This window comes from Citrus clementina, unplaced genomic scaffold (genome assembly GCF_000493195.1).
Source record: "Citrus clementina cultivar Clemenules unplaced genomic scaffold, Citrus_clementina_v1.0 scaffold_3, whole genome shotgun sequence".
NCBI lineage: Eukaryota > Viridiplantae > Streptophyta > Magnoliopsida > Sapindales > Rutaceae > Citrus > Citrus x clementina.
In genome coordinates this window covers 2,480,605-2,504,077 of record NW_006262339.1, presented here as the reverse complement: position 1 = coordinate 2,504,077, position 23,473 = coordinate 2,480,605, and the positions used below count along the sequence as shown (strand labels likewise).

Below are 23,473 nucleotides of genomic sequence, written 5' to 3'. Positions count from 1 at the left end.
AAAAATATTAGAGTTCTGCATACAGTATCGCTGTAACATGATAGTGTACAACTTTACTACTTCAACATGAGCACTGCACTCTCTAAATTAAGTATGAAAATAATATCACAACCATCATTGTATCCATATTTGAGATAAGATCATGTAATCCAAATTCACAAGTGATAAAATAAACGGTTTACCTTCAACGTAAACTTCTGCAGAACGGGGCATGCTTTTATCATGCAAGTCAATGCAACGAGGTTTTCCCTAATAAGTCAGTCTAAAGAGGCATAATGTCAAGTTCCTTTGCTTATACGTAACTGATCATAAGATGCAGAGTTACACAAGATCACACACCTCCTAAAATTTGAAGTACAGACCGCAGTCGAGTAAAACTGCAACTCAAGTGTCTCCAGCTGAGGAAGATAGTTTTGAATTGGTTCAATAACATTCCTTGAATAAGGCTTGGCAGGCCGCCAATGGACAAATTAAGAAGCTGGGGAGAATTCTCAATCCTTAATTTCTAATCCGTAGAATTTCAATGACAAAAGCATTGGACCAGCAGTTTCAGCTTCTTGAATGGAAAAGCTCTGGGTTCGTCAGTCGGATTACGAACCAACAACTTTTAAGCCAGATAAATATGGAGAATACCTCACACTCAATCTCTTAAGAAGTGGGCAACTGTACATAAAAAACTCGAGAGTCTTATCTGTTATCATCCACATCGACAAAAGAAATAGACTTCAAAGACTTTATGTTGTTAGATAAACCAGGGGACTTTAAAAGATTGTTAAACATTCTTGAGCAAATCATAACGCTTCCCACCCATTTCCATAAATTGTTGCAATTCACTTGGTACTTGTTAATGTGAAAATTGGCTTAAAATATTAAATTACAAACCGGTTCCGTTAAGTTTGATTGCAGATTCTCGAGCTTTGGGAGAAAGTTTCTGAAAGGATTAATAAGATTTCTCCTGACCATCAACTGTCCTACCAGGGGATACATAAAAAACCAAGGGAGCATTGTCAACCCTGAACTTGATTTCCAATCCACGATAGTTATTTGACAAAAGATTTTTGGGCAGAAATTTCAATTTCTTCAATTGAATTGCAACTATCAATCTCTAGGTGCGTCAATCGGATTGATGTTTAAGTCAGATCTCCTCGCACTTAAATCTTCTAAGAAATGGACCATTGTATATTTGTATTTGAAGAAACTCTGAAAGTCTCTCGGTTAGCATCCACATCAACAAAAGAAATGGACATCATATCAACCAGGAGACTTTTGAGATTGTAAAAACATTCTTGAGCGTATCTGTAATGCTTCCCGTATTGTTGCAAAACTCAAACTTTTGAACACTTTTTCCAATATGCGTAGCATTTCCAATTAGAAATGGTAATTGATGTAGCATGGTTCGCAGGACCAGTATCTTTTGGTGTTCATAACTTAAAATAGTCGTGTAGAACAAGCAGGGTACTTTCCATTAGTTATAAATAACTTGAGTTACATGCGCTAGTCTTGGATGTATAATATAGCATTATGAAACTTACGACGAGACGTACCAAATCCAGAATGCTTACACAATTTTACTCCGTGGTCAAACAAAAAATTCAGTTTTTTTTTGTTCGTTTTGTGATTTTTAATTATTTTCTAGTTTTTTCTACTACATTCAAGATTCCTATCTTTTTTTTTCTAATTTGTTTATTTTGATAAATTCGTGATATTTAGAGTTACTATAAAAATGTCCAAAAACCCTATTGTTATTCATTCAGATTTTTTTTCAATAAAGTTTCATTATTTATAAACTTAATTTCTCTTAATTATCAATTTTTTACATTTCTGCATTTTATGAGAATCAAACAACTCAGAGGTGTATTTTGATCTTATCTATATTTAAATGTATACGCAATTTTCAAACTTTATTCACACAATACATGAAAAAGTAAAGAAATTTAAAAATTTAAAAACTTTATTAATCAATTATTTGGTTGTCTCAGCTTTTATTCAATAACAATTGCATAAAATAAATCTTATTCATTACTTTGAGACAATATAAAGGGTACCGATCAAGCATCGAGGATGCTACCTCACTAGATCGATTACTAATTAATTTGATGCCCGGGCTGCTCTGATCACATTAATCACTTCGTCACTTACTCGGAAAGATTTGGTTAACACTTCATCGGGTATTGGAGGTGTTGTGTCAAAAAGAGTAGTGAGTGAGTCCGAAACGCCAGGATTTTGAGTATTGAAAATAGGTATAAAGGTGGCCGGCCCCTTTCCAACATTCAGCTGGAAGTGAATCAGCGCTCTAGGAATTAAGAATACCATCCCGGGAGTCAGAACCTTTGAGAAAAAGGTATTATTAGTTGTTACTAAACCTACGAGCACCTTTCCTCGAGTAACAATACCAGCCTCGGTTCCACGAGGGTGTGTATGAGGCGGGTTTATTCCACCGACACCCAAGTCAATTCGGAAGAGTGAAACTCCTTGAGTATTGACCACTGGAAAGCCAAAAACATCACCGAGTGTAGCTCCACGTTTAAAGACATCAAAAGTGGCTGCTTCTTTGGAAAAATCCGTGAAGAAATCATCAGAAGTTACTTCTGACTCAGGTTTGCAGGGGAAACCATTAATAGAGCCGGAAGCATTCAAATCCGCAACACAGATGTCTTGTAAAGGATCAGGGTCACTTGCATGGGAAGGGAAAGGGAGAATCAATAACACTATCAGGCAGCATAGCAGCCCAATGAGTGACGTTGATGAAGAAGAAATCATGGTTGTGATTAAAATCTAAATTTACACAATTAATGGCAGCAAGTAGTCTTTAGTTGTTGATTTAAAGGAAGATGACGGATCTATTTATATTAATCCTTGGAGCCTGAAAGCGTGATTAACATTACTTTGAATTAAGTAAAATATTAATGCCAAAGAATTGGCAGATCGATGAGGTTTGTTGACTTTCTGAATTCGGATAGCGCGTACAGATTATTTAAATTGTTACGTAACCTGGCCTTTGCAACCGGGAAAGATAATGAGCCAAAAAGAACGTCTCATTGTTTTGGCTTTCTGACAATATAACTAAGTAGTTTGAATGTTTAATTTTTAAAGGCGCTGAAAGATATTTAAAATTTAATGCTAGAATAATGTACTTTGTGCAGATAGTTATGAACCGGCAGTGCTCCCTTTTTTTAAGAGTTGACGTGATAATTACGAACCGGAAACTAGTGGAATTGTTAATGCGTGCAAGCGACATTCATATTCTGATAAGAGAAGTTATAAACATATATGGTCTTATTTTGGTTTTGAAGTGCTGCATCTATCGTCATGAAATAAAAGTTATTAGTATATAATAAATATGACTTTTAAATGAAAGTTTTGATAAAAATATAATAAAAATACTGTAAGTGGTTTATTATGTAAATGTTAAATCAAATTAACCTAATTTCCAAACCACAACAATAGGAATTTATCAAACAATTTACATCCAAACATAAATTTATAAGTCCAACATATATGCTCAAGAGGAAATGAGGTTAAAAAAAAAATCAATCTCAATTTTATTGTTTATTTTGACACAAAATTCATCTTTTTTTTTCTCCTTATTTATTTACCCTCTCCTCCTTTTCTCTCATCTTATTTTCTTTCATTTCTTCAAACCAAACACAAGTACTATAACCGAAGCTACAGCTGCACAACTATGATCCAAAGGTTCATTTGGGATTGAGGTGATGTACTTTTTAAGCTACTGCTGCTGTAGAAAAAAATTATAACTATCAAACAAAACTTAATAAAAATAATGCATCAGCTATGATATTGAGGACGAAAATTTTTAGACTAAGATGCAATATGATATTGAAGCAGCGTGCTAGATTTTTCAATTAAATTGTTCATAATACTAAATACATTCAACATATAGTTTGATTGAAAAAAGAAGTTTTTAATAGAAAATTGTAGGATCAGAATCAGAATAATGAGATTATTTAATTGTTGGCTTTTTCGGCTTTGTAAAGCGTGTGTTAACAAAGATCTAAGCTGCTTTTAATTTGATATGGCGACGGAAAAAAAAAAAGATTGAAATTGAAGACGTGGTAGAAGTATGTACTTGGTCAAGCGTGAGTATGAAGTTATTTCTTGTTGTTTTTGGTTATTTGATTCTGGGATATAAACTCTAGCTTTGATATGTAGCTACAGGTTGAAAATTAATTAAATACACTTTACAGAAGTACTACGTCAAGATAATGAGCCGTCTCTTCTTGTTTAAGTAATTTCTTGGAGTTGATATTTGAAACAAACAAATCAACATATTAAAAAGAGTTGAAGCAGTCTATTCTCCTATTATATACTTAGTGATTTCAAAGTCATCGAAAAATGAATCCGTAAACCTTCACCTAGTAGCCAGCTTGTTGATGACGATTAATTATCCAATCCATCGATTCTCAGGGATGAGGGAACTAGTTTGTTAATGATGATTAATTATCCAATTCATCAATTCTCAGGGAACATTTATGACTGGATAAATAAGATTCCTCATTCAGTCCTAGCATTACAGCCGGGTGAGAAATCAATTAGCTGCATAATATTCTCAAATTTTGATTTGATTTTTGGTCCATGAAATCTAAATGACAAAATCTTTTAATTTCGTTAATTGAAGAGTCGTCTATTCTTATTTCTCTAGACTTACATCCGTAAAATATATATATATATATTTTAAATTAAGGTACGCCTACTTATGAGAATCTATCCCAGTTCTAGGGAGACCGTTTCTTACGCTAGAAGTAGACCCTGTCCACAATAATAGGATAGATTAGAAACACTTGCCTTCCAACGCCCTGATCTTTACATTGAAAGTACAGTTTACAACAAACTCTGAAATCTTCAATGAGGTTTCAGTACCTTGTAATTTCAAGGTCGTGGAATTTTGAACCCATTTTCAGCTAGCTAGTAGCTTATTGAGATTTTATCACCAGAGTTATTCAAATTCATGATGATAGATTATTATTCAATCCATTAATTGAAGGCTATCTTCAGGAAACTATGGGTTTTGGCAACGTAACTCATCTTGTTTGTCTTACGGATGGTTCCAACTCATTCCTAGAGCCGAAGGTTATTGTTCGGCTAGCAGCCATGAGCCATCTCCGATAATTGGAAGCTTCAGCCAAAACAAAAAAAATTTAATTTCTTTCATTCCATTACCTGACGCACCAAGTATTAATTAATAGAGAAGCAATAAGATCTAATGCTTCTCGTATGCTGAAACTAGTAGAATAATTGTATTACAAGAGCCAATAAGTTTTGAGTTAATCATTTAATAAAGAATTGTCACAACAAAAATCTCTACCTAACCGGGAGCATGCCTTTTTTTTTCTGATTTTTTATTTTTTGGCATAAGCAAATGCTGTCTTTAATTTTTGCAGTTGGAAACTTGCTTCAATGGGTAAGAATGTTTTTTTTAAAACATTTTTAAACAATATCAAGGGAAAATGGATATTTTAATAAAGATTTTTTAACATCTTTTATTCAAATTCAACAAAAAGTGATTTATTGATACAAGTTACAAATAAGAGGTAATTTGGATTTAATCATTAGTGGTTACATGTAATTCTGCATCTTGCTGCCTCCCAAATAATTTTCCTATTAATATTTATATTATATTATATTATATGATATATGATATTATATAGATATAGTAGTTTTCTAGTTCATAATTTTAAAGTGCGGGAAAGTTTTAAAAACGCATGGTTTTAAAGGCCTACAGTTTTAAGCCTTTAAAACCATGTGGTTTTTCCCGCACTTTAAGATCCTGAATTGAAACATTTATTTATGTTCCAAATTAGAATTTTAAAGTGCGGGAATGTCCGGAAAAACGCATAAACTGTGCGATTTAAGTGCTTCAAGTTGTAAGCCTTTAAAACCCCACAGTTTTAATGTTTTTTCAGACTTTTCCTACATTTAAGATTCTGGACCAGAAAACTATATTAGATGGGTTATGTTGAGGAGGAAAGTTTTTTGGTTGAAAACTAATAGGATTTTGAATAAGTGTGCTAGATGGTGTCAAGAGTAACATGTTGTATTTTATTTAGTTCAATTAAATTATCCTAATACTAACTTACACGTTCATGATTCAACATATAATTTGTACAAAAAGAAATTTAGGGGGGGAAAAAAAACTTTATCATTATATGGAATTCGAGGTACATTTAGCATGCAAATCGCCACCATCTTTTCTTTATTCAACAATTATTACATAAAATAAATCTTATTCATTAGTTCTGAGACATTATAATGGGTATCATCAGGTGTCGAGAATGTTAACCTAGCCGGATCGATTACTAGTTTGATGCCCGGGCCGCTCTGATGGTGTTGATCACATCATTACTGACTCGGAAAGATTTGGTCAACACTTTATTGGGAATTGGGGGTGTTGTATCAAAAAGAGTAGTGAGTGAGTCCGAAACGCCAGGATTTTGAGTATTGAAAATAGGTATAAAGGTGGCCGGCCCCTTTCCAACATTCAGCTGGAAGTGAATCAGCGCTCTGGGAATTAGGAACACCATCCCGGGAGTCAAAACCTTTGAGAAAAAGGTATTATTAGTTGTTACTAAACCTACGAGAACCTTTCCTCGAGTAACAATGCCAGCCTCAGTTCCACGTGGATGTGTATGAGGCGGGTTTATTCCACCGACATCCAGGTCAATTCGGAAGAGTGAAACTCCTTGAGTATTGACCGCTGGAAAGCCAGAAACATCACCAAGCGTAACTGCACGCTTAAAGACATCAAAAGTGGTCGGATTTTTAGAAAAATCGGTGAAGAAATCATCAGAAGTTACTTCTGAATCAGGTTTGCAGGGGAAACCATTGATAGAGATGGGGGCATTCAAATCCGCAATACAGACGTCTTGTAAAGGATCAGGGTCACTTGCACGGGAAGAGAAAGGGAGAATCAGTAACACTACCAAGCCGCATAGCAGCCCAAAGAGTGACACTGATGAAGAAGAATACATGGCTGGCTGCTGTTAAGATCTAAATTACAGAATTAATGTCTGCAGGTCTTTTTGTGTTGGCGGATTGGATGGAAGGTGATGGATCTATTTATACTACTCCTTGGAATCTCAAAGCGTGATAAACCAAAGATTAAGCAGATGAGGCTTATTGACTTTTTGACTTTAGTAAAATATTAATGCCAAAGAATTGGCCATCGATAAGGCTTATTGACTTTTTGACTTTTGGATATAAAGCGTGTCGAATATTTTTAAATTGGTACATGATATCACCTAGGCATTGCAACCGTGAATGATAATGAACCAGAATAATGTCTTGTTGTTTTGGCTTAGTGACAAAGGGATAGCTTATACTGTTTTGTCTGATGAGAGTTTTTGCACTTTAATCAATGGAAAAAATCTATATATATGTATATAAATAATTCTTTTTTAGTGAGGATTACGCTATCATACTATATGTCATAATAATTTTCTTTTACTTCATTAAAGTGCTGGAACCTTCATTGAAAATTTTCCATATATAAATATAGAGTTAAGTAACTTAATTTTAATGGCGCTATATATATAATTTTGGAATTATAATGATATATTTTGTCAATATAATCAGGAATCGAAAATTGTTCACCTTATTGTTTAAGAGTGTATATGTTAAACACAAAATTCATTTAATAGATTAATAATAGAAAGTTGATTTCCTTCCTAATGAATCAAAAGCAATTTAAAACTTAAGTTGATGATGCATAAAAGTTGGATTGAAAAAGAAACTAGGTTTCAAAATAATGAAAATTTTATTGCAAAAGTGTGAATGGACAAAATTAGGGGTTTTGGGGCCCTTTGATAATAACTCTAAATATCACGAATTTACTAAAATAAGTAAATCTAAAATATTATTTTATAATAAAATTCTTATAATCAAAATAAGGACAACAAAACAAACGACGCCTAAATCTAACATCTAAAAAAAATAAAAATAAAATTTTGGAAGTAACAGGAAAAATAAAAAAATAATTTCAAACAGCAAAACAATAACAAAAGAAATAGAATATCTCAATTATGACCCCCCAAAATGGACACATGTAACTAAATTATGACCTCCGGAAAATACTCTATTCATCCTATGCAACCATCCTATAAGTTGCAACATTCAATAATGAGATGTGAAGTAGTCGATGAATACGCGGCAATTTCATAGTGGTCAAATATTGACACGCAACCTTCCGCGGGAATGTTTGAAGAAGACATACTTCAATGACAAACTTCAATGTCAACTGCGGAGTAGTGTGATAGCCAATCGATCCCTTCCATTAATTGTGATCAGCAGAATATGCTTGGGTTTATTAATTAACTTTGACATGGCCGTTGATCCCGAGCTATTCAACCGCCAAACTTGACCCTTTCCTTAATTCCTTTTAGATAAACGTATATCATCAAACAATTTTAGATTTCTTAATACATTCCAGAGTCATTAACAAAGTTAATCTAATGCTTGCGAACGTGAATAACATCTGTATTCATTGACTGCATAACCTGTTGCACCAACTATAAATCAATTGATATATTTAAAAAAAAAAGGATTTATCGAGACGTGCAAGCAACATTTCGTGAATACATTACAAATCGGCGCGAGTTCCTTCTATTCTCAATCATCAACATATCACCAAATTTAATTCATGTAACAGAATATTAATATCTTGAAGCTATTCCAAAATGTATCTTTGGTAGCACAAGCTAGCCTTGCTTGCCAAGCGTTTGAAATGCCTTAATGATTCTGTTGAAGAGAGAAAATATATTTGGTATTGAAATTCAGTGTCAAAGTTGCATCCTCTTTAGTAATTTGTTAGATTAACTAAGTTGGACGAGAAGAAGACGGAATCGTTTTTATCAAAGTAGAAGAACAAAATTTAGTCATCAAAACTCATCCACACAACTATCTAGGAGAGACGCTAGGGAACAGAGATTTCGTGTGCTTATAAAATAATCAACTACACAAAAAAGTAATTAGGTGTTAGTAAACTTTATTACTAGGAGTACTGTGAGTTTCATTGTGTAACTACCAAAATATATACATAAGCTTATGCTGTCTAAACACATTTTTGTTTCATTTTTGGAACACCCAAATTTACATAAAATGAAAAAAAAAAAAGCTGAAGGAAAAAATAGGAGATGACTACCTTTTTATTGAAATAATAAGATTATTACATAAAGTTTAAAAAAATAATTTTTAATTTATATAGGAAATTATTTTATAACTATTTTAAAAATTCTATTATGTTGTTGTCAAAATAGAGAAAATTATGAAATGAGTTATTTTTTAAAAAAATTACCAAAACACTATTTTACTAAAAATTATGGAATAAGATTTTGTGATGTTTTAGCTACAATGTATGCCTGTGGAAGGCTTTGTTTGGTATTGTTGGAAAGTAAAAAAGATCTAGCTATAATACAAAAGTTAATAATGTTTACTAATCGTAATTTTTTAAAAACAATTTAAATAAAAATAATAATTTTTTTAAAAATAAATTGAGTTAAAAGAGCATCAAATAAATTGGGAATGGGTTACAAGAGCTTCAATTGTTGTGTAAATTTGGAGTTCATGATATGATTCCTTCATCCATGTTCTATGGATAAAATAAAGTGCAACTGCGAAACCAAAATCAATATAGAAAAACGATTTAATTTGTTTTTCAACTCAAATTAGAGATAAAGGATAATCAGTTTATAAAAATTTTAAGGTTCCTAAAAGGTTGATACCAATTTCTTTCCTTTGTAAGCTTTAGGGTACTACTACATTTTCAAGAATGAGGAATGTATCGTAATAAATTCAGAGTATTTTTATCACATACATACATGGAAAAAAAAGTACGTTATAAATGCAAAAATAGAAAATTAAAATTAAAATCTAATTTTAGAAACTAAAATTTATTTTTTAAAAAAAATTACAATCAATAATAAATAAGTACTATGTAATTATTTGGTATGACTTATTCAATGGTCATAAGTGATTATTTAATCTCATAAGCTCTTATAATAATTTTTGATGTTGTTTGGTTGTTTTTCTAATAGAACTTTTGTAGTTTAAATAATTTATTTTACCTCTATGAACAAAAACTCAAATTTCGAGTTTTAAGAGAAAATATCTAAAATATCCTCTACTTATTTTACAATCTTATTTTATTTTTTTATGACATAACTTTAAAAAACTTGTCTATTAAAATAATTTCATAAATTTTTAATAAAAGCTTTTATTGACAATTAAACAACTAATTATTTTTTAATAGAAACTCTACTCAAATAAGCTCTACTTGAAAAGTTATACCAAACGGGGGCTTAAATAAGTTATTCATTATTTTTATTATTTCAATTTTTTTTTTTTGGGTTGGTGAGATAAAAACTTTATTAGAATCAGAATCATAATACACTCAAGTTAGCAATTTAAATGTGGTGGAAAATCTTCCCACCAAATATAAGAATAAAAAACTACATAGAATATTTAGCTAATGCATTTGCTTTGGTAATTGCAATTGCTTCAGCTCAGAAATAATTCAAAGCACCTCAGAAAAGATCTAAAATAGTTCTATGACTTGAAGCAAATTTGACTGCAACTGTTAACAAAATAAACCAGCTGCACTAGCGAACTGTAAACCAAAGCGCAAGGATTCTGCCTCAGTGATATCAACCTCATCAGAAAAAACCACATGAAAAGTTCCCGTAGCCATCACCAAACCTTCATGATTTGGCACAACGGCACCGTAACCCACTGCACCCCGAGCTAGATCAACTGCTGCGTCTACACTTAATTTCACCCAACCTACTAGTGTCAACTCCCGCACAACACTATCATCCCCAACACGACACTACTCAAATTAGAATCAAGAATAGCCACACCACAACTCCCAAAAGATTCGAAAATTCTTTGAGCCCGTGCATAGATGGCTTGTGGTGAACTAAATTGCCTTCTGAATAATAGCTTATTTCGTGCCCCCCAAATATTCCACGTAATCGTCACTATCAATTTCAATTGGTTCGGTTGAATAGGGAGAACAAAAAAATAATAAAGCAATGAACGGGTTTGATTTCAGTATGTTTTCTATTTCACCGGTAATTTTATTTTTGACATATTTATCGAATTATTTTATCGCGGTATATATCAAATAGAATGACCCATGAAAAAAAATTAACAAGACAAAAAAATTAATAAGTATTAGGCATTTTTTATTCAATAATTATTGCAGGGGTACCATTAATGGATATTGAGAGGCTGGAAATACGGGAATGAAATTCGGATTATAAAAGATTATTTGAAGCCTACAAGGAAATACCAATGAACGAGGCCGATGGAAGCAACAAATTGCATAGATAATGCCATGGAAAAATCAAAAGTAAAAGAAGAAGAAATGAGAAAAAAAAAAATCTCGCTTTCCTTATTCAATAATTATTGGTCGTCTGGACTTTATTCTTTATTCAATAATTGTAACATAAAATAAATCGCATTTATTAGTATATATATGTTGGCACACTAAAGCATATTGATCAAGCACCCAGGATGTTAACCTAGCTGGACCGATTACTAGTTTGATGCCCGGGCTTTTCTGATGGCATTTATCACATCATCACTTACTCGAAGAGATTTGGTCAGCAATTCATTGGGAATTGGGGGTGTTGTATCAAAAAGAGTAGTGAGTGAGTCCGAAACGCCAGGATTTTGAGTATTGAAAATAGGTATAAAGGTGGCCGGCCCCTTTCCAACATTTAGCTGGAAGTGAATCAGTGCTCTGGGAATTAAGAACACCATCCCGGGAGTCAAAACCTTTGAGAAAAAGGTATTATTAGTTGTTACTAACCCAACAAGCACCTTTCCTCGAGTAACAATGCCAGCCTCAGTTCCACGAGGATGTGTATGAGGTGGGTTTATTCCACCTACATCCAGGTCAATTCGGAAGAGTGAAACTCCTTGAGTATTGACCGCTGGAAAGCCAGAAACATCACCAAGTGTAACTGCACGCTTAAAGACATCAAATGTGGTCGGATTTTTGGAAAAATCAGTGAAGAAATCATCAGAAGTTACTTCTGAATCCGGTTTGCAGGGGAAACCATTGATAGAGATGGGGGCATTCAAGTCCGCAATACAGACGTCTTGTAAAGGATCAGGGTCACTTGCATGGGAAGGGAAAGGGAGAATCAATAACACTATCAGGCCGCATAGCAGCCCAAAGAGTGACGCTGATGAAGAATACATGGCTAGCTGTGAGTAGGATCAATTAATAGCTGTAGGTCCTTTTGTGTTGGTGGATTGAAAGGAAGATGATGGATCTATTTATACTACTCTTGGAGTCTGAAAGCGTGATTAACATTACTTTGAATTTAGTAAAATAATGGCAAATTGTAGGATCAGAATCAGGATGAGATCATTAGATGGCTTTTCTGACTTTGTAAATTCTTTGTATTAATAAAGATTCAAGCTGCCTTTAATTTGACATGGCGATTAAAAAAAAAAACACTTATAGACGCGGTATAATATATATATATTTTTGAATGAATACGACGTTGTAGAAGTTATTTCTGGCTGTTTTTGGCTATCTGATTCTGGGATATTAACTGTAGCCTTTTATATGTAGCTACTAGAAAAAGGTTTGAAATTAATTAAATACGCTTTACAGGAGAACTAGGTCAAGCTAATGATGAATTCGTAAACGTTTACCAAGAGCTTGCAGATTCCGTCAGACTTGACCGACTGATAATTTCAACAAGAATTTCGTGCGGAAGTTGCCGCAAGACTAGATCATCATTCATAAATTAATATTGGGAAAATATCCACCGTCCACCTATTTTTTACACCTTTTTTAAAAATACACAATTCTTTCATTTTTTGGCTGGAATCCACCTAAAGTTACATTTTTTTTCACTTTTCCACTTCCGTTTGGAATCCGTTAAGCAAACTAACGGAAACTTAAAAAAAGACCATTTTACCCCCAAAACGAAAATTACAATTTCACCCTAAAAAATGCCAAAAATAATAAGATTTAATGATGAATATCATTATTGGTACGTTAATGAAGTACAAAAAAATCTTAACTACTAGAGATTATAACTCAATGAATAATAAAATTTTACTTATCTTAAATTCAATTGATGGTTTGTGAGATTGGGCTATTTTTAATACTACTGTTATAATTTAGCATTCTAATTACTGACATATTTTTAAAAAAACATGTATTTGATGGTTGTGGAATTAATTTCTTTACTGACCGATGGGGAAAATTATTAGATTTAATCTAATTATTTTTTATAATTTTTAAGGTGAAATTATAATTTTCGTTTTGGGGGTAAAATGGTCATTTTTTTAAATTTCCGTTAGTTTTCTTAACGGATTCCAAACGGAAGTGGAAAAGTGAAAAAAAATGAAACTTTAGGCGGATTCCAGCCAAAAAATGAAGGAATTGTGTATTTTTGAAAAAGGTGTAAAAAACGGGTGGACGGTGGATATTTTCCCATTAATATTCGCATCCAACGGATGGAAAATTAAATTAAAAATTAACAGACCCCATGAAAAGTCATTCAATATCACAGACAGTAGAAATATGGAGTCAGCATCGGAAAATAACTTCTCTGAAAAAATTTAAGTGAGTGTGTTAATGTAGTGACAGCGGCTATTAATTTGGTTGTTCAGTAATGAATCTGTGAAGAAATGTAAAGAAGCAGTCGTATATTGTATATGTGTACATCATTATTCATAACAAATAATTGTACATCAAACAAATAGTTATACATCATTTATTTATACTGGATACCATTCGACAAGAATTATAAACCCCGCTTTGTTAAGATCATTAGATTCTCCTGAAGAGTCATCATAGACTAGCATTTTCAACTAAACATAGGTTTTATTTAAGCAAATTAAATGATACTTGAGATGTACAATTCACCAGAATGATCATAAACATGGCAATGATATCAAAACTTTTCTTCATATTAATGGGGACAAATTGAAGGCCTTCTGGTAGGTGTAGGATTTCAGCTGAATTAGTTGATAGTGAACAACAAAATGAAATTTTTTTTGAATGATTACCTGAACTGGGTATTGGGTATTGGTAACAACGACATCCGGCGGTGGCTGCTCTCGTGGTTGGTGATCGTATTGTATGTGTCAGTGTGAGGGATGAATCGATAGAGTGGCTAGGGTTTTTGAAGTAGAAAAATACGAAGTATTTATATTTTTAGTAAAAAAAAATAGGTTTGAAAAATATTTCATTACGGCGGTAGTTTCGCCGCCTAAATAAAAAATGACTGCTTAACCAAACGGTTGTGGTTCAGTTGGTGGCACAGGTTGGGTAAGTGGGAAGAGTTTTCGGGTTCGATCCCCACTAAATACACCATTTGGGAGGGATAATGAGCCTTAACTGTGACTGCACTCAGAATCCGGATTAGTCGGGGCTCAATGCAGTTGCCGGAAACCGGGTGATTTAAACAAAAAAAAAATGACTCCTTATCCCGAGAAAAAAAGAGTCATTTTATTTTATTTTATTTCATTATTAACAATAAAGTTCTGTTCATAATACTAATTTTTAAACAGTTACATTTCAATGACAATTGATTTATTATGTATTAATAGTGAATGAACTTTATAATGCCTATGAATGAATTGCACATCAATTAGTATATATATTTCATGTAACCACCTCCGTTGCGCGTTATTACACAAATTAATTTGGTATAAATCTAAAAATATAATTATCATGTCTAGATTATATGATTGTAAAATATGAAAAAAAAAATATTATTCAATGTTCTTTTTTCTTTAATATGGATATTACTAAAATTCAGTTATTGTGAATTTATAATTATCAATATTATATTGCTAGTTACGTAATAGAATTTGGTTAATGAGAATTGTAATGATAACTAACAAAATCATTGTCTTATTAAAAAAATAATAATTATAATAGGAAAATAATCTTAAATATGGGCCACACCATACACAATTACACACATTCTGATAAAATAATTCATAAAATTGATAATAAGTATCATAATTGAGTTTAATTTAATCAAATTAATAAAGGCTAACACTGTCCTTTCTGTTTGGCTATAATCCGAATTCTAGAGGGTGTAGTGGTTACAAAATTATATTTTGACTCTACCAACTCCTAACTCTAATAATAATAATGATAGTAATGACTAACAATGATAGCTATTAATAACATCAATAATAAAGTTGTGTTATAATTTCATTAATCATGATAACACTAATAAATTAAGATCAAATATTAACATTACATATATAAATGTCTATTACAACTATTTACAGAAATTATTGTGGCTTGAAAATAGTGATAAATATAAACATAGAAATAATATAGCACAAAGGAATAAATATGGTAATGCTATATAGAATAATTTACTTAATTTCACATAAAGTTGCATGAAATAATTTACATAAGATTATTCGTGAGTATTATTCTAATATTTAGATGTTTCACGGTGTCCTTATAATGTGATCTAATTGTACCATTAATATTAGTTGGTAGTACTAATAATATTCTATTGGGAATTATGTAGCATGGTATTATCAATAATATATTTATTTGAGAACTATCCAACGGTTGGATGGAAAATTATTTTACTTTCGATATTGGCAAGTAGGGATTTCCTTAATGGGCATTATGGGTTTTTTCCCTTTCAAATATTTAGGGGTAATATGATTTAGCTACATTTGAACTGCATTGTAATATTATACAATTAACAAAAAATGTTTTGAATAATTTTTAATAAAAAAGAGATATTAAAATAATATAATTAATTTATGATTTATTTTAATATAAATATTATTCTCATTAGCTTAGAAATTACATAATTTAAGCATATTTTTCATTGCAAAGTTAAAGGGGATCTTTAATAGTTTTCTAATTTGAATTGATTATTTTGAAATTCAGTTAAAAGTAAGGGTGCTACGTGAACATTAGCTTTCATAACTGCCTGTTAATAGTGGTTCAGTAACCGGTTATAAGTGTAAAATCTGTCCACCGTTGGATTGCTCATATTGGAAGCCAATGATGGTTCAATTTTAGAATAAAAAATTAAAATGCGCTGTATCACATACAACGCTGTATTCCAGGCTTATGTTGGAGAATTAACAAATAAAACTCACAAATCACACTATTTTATTTCTTCAACAACACTCCTCACTAATTACAACTCTTATTTTTCACTCTCTACTCCTTAGAGATTTTGTTACTTCACTTAATGCTTAAACCAAAGGGGAGATGGGGTATTTATACATGATACAAACTAATCACAACCATTCATTTATTCAACTACTACATAAATCCTCACCATTCATTAAAACCTACCACTCACATACTTCACCAACCACACCTACTACACCTAACACAAATAATTCAAACTTCACCAACCATACCTACTCATGGAATCTTCCATGAGTTGGGCTTGAAGTTATTCATCTTGGATCAAGTTTATGATCCAACACCTCCCCTTAAACTTGATCCTGTGACACAAAGTAAACTTTTGAATTTTACGAAGTCTTCTTGCTTGAGTGGCTTAGTGAAGATATCAGCTGCTTGATCTTGTGATTTTACATACTTGATCTGCACTTCCTTTCTTGCAATACACTCTCTTATGAAATGATAGCGAGTGTCTATGTGTTTGCTTCGATCATGAAAGACTGGATTCTTGGATATGACAATTGCTGATTTGTTATCAACATAAATCTCAGTTGGCTTTTCTTGTGGCAAACCCAACTCATTCGGCAAATTTCTAAGCCAAATTGCATGACAAACACTTGATGTGGCAGCTACATACTCAACTTCACAAGTGGATAGCGTGACAATAGGTTGCTTCTTTGACATCCATGTGAAAGCAGTATCTCCCATGAAGAACACAAATCCTGTGGTGCTTTTCTGATCATCTACATCTCCACCCCAATCACTATCGCTATATCCAACAAGCTTGTAGTCATTAGAAAATGAGTATAACAAGCCGAAATTAGTTGTACCTTTGATGTAGCGAATGATTCTTTTTGCAGCTTTAAAATGGGTGGTCTTTGGATTCTCCATGTATCGGCTCACAAGTCCAACAACATAAAGGACATCTGGTCATGTGCATGTCAAATAACATAGGCTTCCGACCAAACTTTTAAAGAATGTTGGATCTATATCTTTGCCTTCATCATGTTTGGATAATTTAACTCCGCATTCCACTGGCGTGCTTATAGGCTTACAATCATTCATCTTGAACTTCTTGAGAATTTCCTTTGCATAGCTTTCTTGGGAGATAAATATGTCTTCTTCCTTTTGTTTGACTTCTATGCCGAGATAATATGCCATTAGTCCGATGTCAGTCATCTCGAACTCTTTGATCATCACTCTCTTGAACTCTTCAAACAAGCTTGGATTACTTCCAGTGAAGATGAGATCATCCACATACAAGCACACAATCAAAATGTCTCCAGCTTTTTCTTTGACGTAGAGAGCATATTCATATGGGCATTGGTAAAGCTGTTCTCTTGAAAATACTTGTCAAGTATGCTATTGCATGCCCTTGGTGCTTGCTTTAGCCTATAAAGAGCTTTATTCAATCTCAAAACTTTGTCTTCATGTCCTTTCACTACATAGCCTAATGGTTGTTCAATGTAAACTTCTTCTTCAAGGAATCCATTCAAGAAAGCAGACTTCACATCCATTTGAAAAATCTTCCATTTGTTCTGAGTAGCCAAAGAAATAATAATTCTAATAGTTTCAAGTCGAGCTACAGGAGCAAATATCTCGTCATAGTCTATGCCAGCCTTTTGACTATAGCCTTTTGCAACTAGCCTCGCCTTGTGCCTTTCAATTTCTCCCTTCGTATTTCTTTTTGTTTTATACACCCATTTGACACCAATCATCTTGTGACATTTGGGAAGAGTAGTAAGCTCTCAAGTATCATTCTTCACAATGGCTTTGATTTCTTCATCCATTGCAATTTTCCACTTCTCATCTAGAGCAGCTTCTTGGAAGTTGACTGTCTCACAATCAGTAAAGAGGCAAAAGAGAGTGAGATTGTCATGTCTTTCAGTTACCTCATACAGATCTTGAAGACTCCTTGTACGTTCTTCGGTTCTTTTATTTAAGAAAGACGGCAGTGAATCTCCCCATGTGGTTGATGCTGGTGAGATATGTGGAGTAGCAGGCTCTTGTTGTTCGTCTACTTGTTTTATCTGTGTATGATCATCTTCTTCAATGAGAAAGAAGTTGAAGTCATCCACACCAGAGCCAAAATCACATTCCCCTTCTTTATCAAAAACTACATCTCGACTGATCACGATTTTCCCGTTGTTTGGATTGTAAAGCTTGTATCCTTTGGAGTTGTTGTCGTAGCCGATGAAAATGAACTTCTCACTTTTGTCATCCATCTTGGCTCTACTTTCGTCTGGTACATGTACATAGGCAATGCTTCTGAAAACTCTTAGATGGGTGATGCTGGGTTTTCTTCCACTCCAAGCTTCTTGTGGCGTCTTGCCCCACACGCTTCTTATTGGAGATCGATTGGATAAGTAGACTGCACATGCAATAGCTTCGGCCCAAAATTCTTTAGGTAGCCTCTTGCTCATGAGCATGCTTCTTGCCATGTTGAGGATGGTTTTGTTCTTCCTTTCTGCAACACCATTTTGTTGAGGGGATCTTGGAATTGTCAAAGGGCGTCGAATTCCATTTGCTTCACAAAACTCTAAAAATTAGGAATTTGCTTCACAAAACTCTAAAAATTCTTTAGAAGTGAACTCTCCACCTCGATCAGATCTCATGGCTTTAATCTGGTATCCACTTTCTTTTTCCATTGCAGCTTTAAACTTCTTGAAAGCTTCAAAGACTTCTGATTTTTGCTTCAAAAAATACACCCAAATTTTTCTTGAAAAATCATCTATGAAGAGAAGAAAGTAGTTACTTTTACCAAGGGAGTTTGGCTTGAATGGACCACACACATCAGTATGAATGAGCTTGAATGGCTTCTGAGCTCTTGAGTTTGACTCATTTGGAAAGCTCTTTCTGAACTGTTTGCCAAGTAAACATCCTTCACAAAGTTGATCAGGGTGATTGATATATGATAAGCCTTTCACCATGTTCTTCTTGAATAGTAGCTCCAATCCTCCAAAGTTGAGATGCCCATATCGAAGATGCCAAATCCAGAATGGATCTTTGTGACAAGTTTTGAGACATTTTGCAACATCATTTTGAATATTTAAAGGAAACATTCTATTTTTCGACATTTTCACCTTTGTAATTAGATTTCTTTTGTCATCTCTTAGGAAAAGACTATAATCTTTTAAGTGAATATCATAGCCTTTTTTTCTAAAAGTTGACCCAAACTAAGGATGTTGCTTTTCATATTGGGCACATAGTAAACATTCGAAATTATTTGGTGGCTACCATCTTTTGCACGAAAAAGAATGTTACATTTACCCTTCACTGGTACTTTTGAATCATCTTCAAAAGCAACACTGTCATTCACAAATTCAATTAGTTGCACAAACATACTTATGTTTCCACTCATATGATTGCTAGCACCTGTGTCAAGATACTATGTATTTTTTTTACCTCCACTTGTGTCATTGCGTGCTAGTAAAAGTGTGCCATCTTCACCTTTTTTTTTCTTCAGCGTAGTTCACTCTTTCCTCAATTCTGGTGCTTAGAGCTCTGCATTCTGAAGCATAATGCTCAAACTTTTGACAATTATAGCACTGTACTTGAGATTTTTCATACCTCGATCTTGGATTGCCTCTGCCTCGTCTTCTGCTTGAGCTTTCTCTTTTGGCATAGTTGGAATTGCTGTTGAAATTCCAACTTCGTCCATGACCACGACCTCTACCACGTCCTCGTTCTCTTCCTCGGACATAATGCCTTCTCTCGTTGTCGAAGCTTTCTTCTCTTTTCTTTGGATTGACCTCCATATTGAGAAGTTGTTCTTCGATTGCTTGCTTCTTTTTTAATTTTTCTTCGTAAGCTTGCAACCTTCCTTGAAGTTGCTCGATCGTCATATCCTCTAGATCTCTTGTTTCTTTAATTGTCACAACAATATGGTCAAACTTCGAGTCTACTAATCGAAGTATCTTTTCAATTATCTTTACCTCTTTTAACTCCTCGCCATTTCTTTTTAATTCATTGGAAACGGTCACAACCCGAGTAAAGTAGTCAGAAATTGACTCCGACGCCTTTATGTGTAAAGACTCAAATTCTCCTCGTAATGTTTGGAGACAAACCTTCTTTACTTGCTCCGTTCCTTTGTAAGAGGTCTCTAGTTTCTCCCATGCTTCTTTTGAGGAGGTTGTACCAGCAATCTTTTCAAACGCATCTTCATCTAATGATTGAAAGATGAGATACTTTGCTTTATTCTCTTTCTTCTTCAAGTCTTTTAAATTCTGCTTCTGCACCGCAATTAAAGTGGCATCGTTTTCTGGCATAATAAAGTCTTTCTCCACAACATCCCATACGTCATGTACACCCAATAGATCCTTCATTTTAATACTCCAATTGTCAAACTTACTTCCTTTTAATTGTGGAACTTGAAATAACATCATACCACCATTTGCCATAACTCACAAATTGAATAAGAATTTTGAGATTCTGAATGCACGGATGGATCTGGCACGTCGAAAAACCTTGGGAGGGACTCGAGTCAACTTTCGGTCAATGGTCAACGCCGGTCAACGATCAACACTGGCTTGGTAGTCTTGGTTCGGTCCGGCTTGGTTCGGCTCGAGTTGGCTCGGTTCGACTTGATTCGGTTCAGTTCAGCTCGGCTTGGTTCGGATCGGTTCAACTTGGTTCAACTCAGTGAGTCGATTCAGCTCCGAACAGAAAAATTCCGGCGGCGAGTGTGTGCGCGTCCAGACTCCAATCGGGATGATTTTTGCGGCGTCACGTTCCTATCGTTGAGATCTTCGATTTGATATGTTATATGACTATATATAGCATCAAACACTAGCTCTGATAACACTTTGTTGGAGAATTAACAAATAAAACTCACAAATCACACTATTTTATTTCTTCAACAACACTCCTCACCAATTACAACTCTTATTTTTCACTCTCTACACCTTAGAGATTTTGTTACTTCACTTGATACTTAAACCAAAGGGGAGAAGGGGTATTTATACATGATACAAACTAATCACAACCATTCATTTATTCAACTACTACATAAATCCTCACTATTCATTAAAACCTACCATTCACCTACTTCACCAACCACACCTTCTACACCTAACATAAATAATTCAAACTTCACCAACTATACTTACTCATGGAATCTTCCATGAGTTGGACTTGAATTTATTTATCTTGGATCAAATTTATGATCCAACAGCCTACCCATACATAATAAACGAGTAGTTATTTGCAAAACAATATCTAATGAAATAGAAATCCTAACATTTAAGGGAAAAGTGGATATAAGATGGAATAGGGAATCCTAACCTTTAAAGGAAAAGTAGTTATATATATATGCGCGCGCGCGCTACATAATAAACTTTATTCATAAATTCTATTGCGCTTACCAAATTAATCTCAGTATGCATATTCAGTCCTCGTTCACATCCCGTAGTTTACCATGGAGTGTGCTTATCTTGTGCACGAACAATAGCAAAGGGATATGGCTTATCATTTAACTTCTTAGTCGAGGGTTTAAAGCTTAATTAGCAGAGACAAAGTTACTCTTTGGAAAAAAATGAACTCGGAGATGGTGTATCGGCAGAAGAAACTCCACTTAGTGCTGGACTTAGATCAGACCTTGCCGCATGCAGTAGACATCGACATTTTAGCTTCCAAAGATCGTAAATATTTGATGAAACAAAGGGGTTCTTCATCAGACGGTGACCTGTTTAAGATGGCTAGTGAGTTGTTTTTGGTCAAGGTAAGGTCTTACATCCGAAAATTTCTCAAAAAAGCGAGCAAGATGTATGACATTTATTTATGTACCACGAGGATTCGATCCTACGCAATGATGATGGCTAAATTGCTTAATCCTAAGTGTGAGTACCACATCAGCTCAAGATTGATAACACGCGAAGATTTTAAAGAAAAGGGAAAGAAGAGCGGTGATTTAGTTCTGAGACAAGAATGGGGTGTCGTCATCGTTGATGACACGGAGAAGGTTTGGAAGGATCATAAAGAGCATCTCATGTTGGTGGGGAGCTATAATTATTTTAAAGAGAGAAGAAATAAGAAGAATAATATTCTTCAGAAATCCTTTTCTGAGAGGAACACTGATGAGAACTAGTTGAATGGGGCACTTGTGAATGTTCTTCGAGTTATGAAAACAGTTCATGGGTTGTTTTTTGAGAATCCGGTTTGCGGAGATGTTAGGTGTTTCTTGGGGAAAATTCAGAGGCAGATTCTTGTAAGATGCACATTGTTCTTTAGCAGGGATGTTGATGATAAGGAATTTGAATTTCCATTACTCAAATGGAGGGCTGGCGAGTTGGGTGCTGCATGTACGGATGTGTACAACTTGTCGGTGGCACAAGTGGTCTCCGTCTCATCAAGGCTGGGAATAAAAGGTCATCGGTTGGCGGAGCAACACAACAAGTTTTTGGTGCATCCACAGTGGATTTATGCTGCTTATTATCTGTGGAGCAGACAAGTTGAGAAGGACTATTTTCCACTTTAGATTCAATTTTTCTTTCTGTAATTAGTTTTAAAGTTACCTAGCTACCTATCTGTTATCATCCACATCGACAAAAGAAATAGACTTCAAAGACTTGATGTTGTTAGATAAACCATGGGACTTTAAAGATTGTTAAACAGTCTTGAGCAAATTATAACGCTTCCCACCCATTTCCATAAATTGTTGCAGTTCACTTGGTACTTATGAATGTGACAATGGGCTTAAAATATTAAATTACAAATCGGCTCCGTTACGTTTAATTACAGATTCTCGAGCTGTGGGAGAAAGTTTCTGAAAGGATTAATAAGATTTCTCAACTGACCATCAACTGTCCTACCAGGGGATACATCAAAAAGCAAGGGAGCATTGTCAATCCTGAAATTGATTTCCAATCCACGATAGTTATGTGACAAAAGATTTTTGGGCAGAAATTTCAATTTCTTCAATTGAATTGCAACTATCAATCTCTAGATACGTCAATCGGATTGATGTTTAAGTCAGATCTCCTCGCACTTAAATCTTCTAAGCAATGGACAATTGTATTTGAAAAAACTCTGACAGTGTCTCGGTTAGCATCCACATCAACAAAAGAAATGGACATCATATCAACCAGGAGACTTTTGAGATTGTAAAAACATTCTTGAGCGTATCTGTAATGCTTCCCGTATTGTTGCAAAACTCAAACTTTTGAACACTTTTTCCAATATGCGTAGCATTCCAATTAGAAATGGTACTTGATGTAGCATGGTTCGCAGGACCAATATCTTTTGGTGTTCATAACTTAAAATAGTTGTGTAGAACAGGCAGGGTACTTTCCACTAGTTATAAATAACTTGAGT

At 33.8% G+C, this 23,473-nt stretch overlaps 4 protein-coding genes across 4 annotated transcripts; 1 reads left to right on the top strand and 3 right to left on the bottom strand.

Annotated features, from left to right (window-relative positions):
• Positions 1 to 2,028: 2,028 nt before the first annotated feature.
• On the bottom strand, positions 2,029 to 2,779 carry LOC18050143 (germin-like protein subfamily T member 2). Its single transcript, XM_006439628.2, has one exon. The coding sequence runs from the start codon at positions 2,758 to 2,760 to the stop codon at positions 2,089 to 2,091; it is 672 nt and encodes a 223-aa protein (XP_006439691.1). The 5' UTR covers positions 2,761 to 2,779; the 3' UTR covers positions 2,029 to 2,088.
• A 3,402-nt stretch (positions 2,780 to 6,181) lies between these two features.
• LOC18050142 (germin-like protein 1-1) lies at positions 6,182 to 7,032 on the bottom strand. The gene has a single exon (XM_006439627.2). It carries the CDS (start codon positions 6,984 to 6,986, stop codon positions 6,315 to 6,317), a length of 672 nt encoding a protein of 223 aa, XP_006439690.1. The 5' UTR covers positions 6,987 to 7,032; the 3' UTR covers positions 6,182 to 6,314.
• A 4,518-nt stretch (positions 7,033 to 11,550) lies between these two features.
• Positions 11,551 to 12,219, bottom strand: LOC18050141 (germin-like protein 1-1). The gene has a single exon (XM_006439626.2). It carries the CDS (start codon positions 12,217 to 12,219, stop codon positions 11,551 to 11,553), a length of 669 nt encoding a protein of 222 aa, XP_006439689.1.
• A 9,488-nt stretch (positions 12,220 to 21,707) lies between these two features.
• On the top strand, positions 21,708 to 22,637 carry LOC112100230 (RNA polymerase II C-terminal domain phosphatase-like 4). Its single transcript, XM_024189002.1, has 3 exons — positions 21,708 to 21,881; positions 21,999 to 22,121; positions 22,248 to 22,637. Exons 1-3 carry the CDS (start codon positions 21,708 to 21,710, stop codon positions 22,635 to 22,637), a joined length of 687 nt encoding a protein of 228 aa, XP_024044770.1.
• The last annotated feature ends 836 nt before the right edge of the window (positions 22,638 to 23,473 follow it).

Excerpts from the sequence above, each read along its gene's own strand:
- LOC112100230 (XM_024189002.1), top strand. The coding sequence starts at position 21,708 with ATGGTGTATCGGCAGAAGAAACTCCACTTAGTGCTGGACTTAGATCAG. Across the intron at positions 21,882-21,998 it reads GTGAGTTGTTTTTGGTCAAG|TGTGAGTACCACATCAGCTC; the intron begins GTAAGGTCTTAC and ends CTTAATCCTAAG. Across the intron at positions 22,122-22,247 it reads TCGTTGATGACACGGAGAAG|TTGAATGGGGCACTTGTGAA; the intron begins GTTTGGAAGGAT and ends GATGAGAACTAG.
- LOC18050141 (XM_006439626.2), bottom strand. The coding sequence starts at position 12,219 with ATGTATTCTTCATCAGCGTCACTCTTTGGGCTGCTATGCGGCCTGATA.
- LOC18050143 (XM_006439628.2), bottom strand. The coding sequence starts at position 2,760 with ATGATTTCTTCTTCATCAACGTCACTCATTGGGCTGCTATGCTGCCTG.
- LOC18050142 (XM_006439627.2), bottom strand. The coding sequence starts at position 6,986 with ATGTATTCTTCTTCATCAGTGTCACTCTTTGGGCTGCTATGCGGCTTG.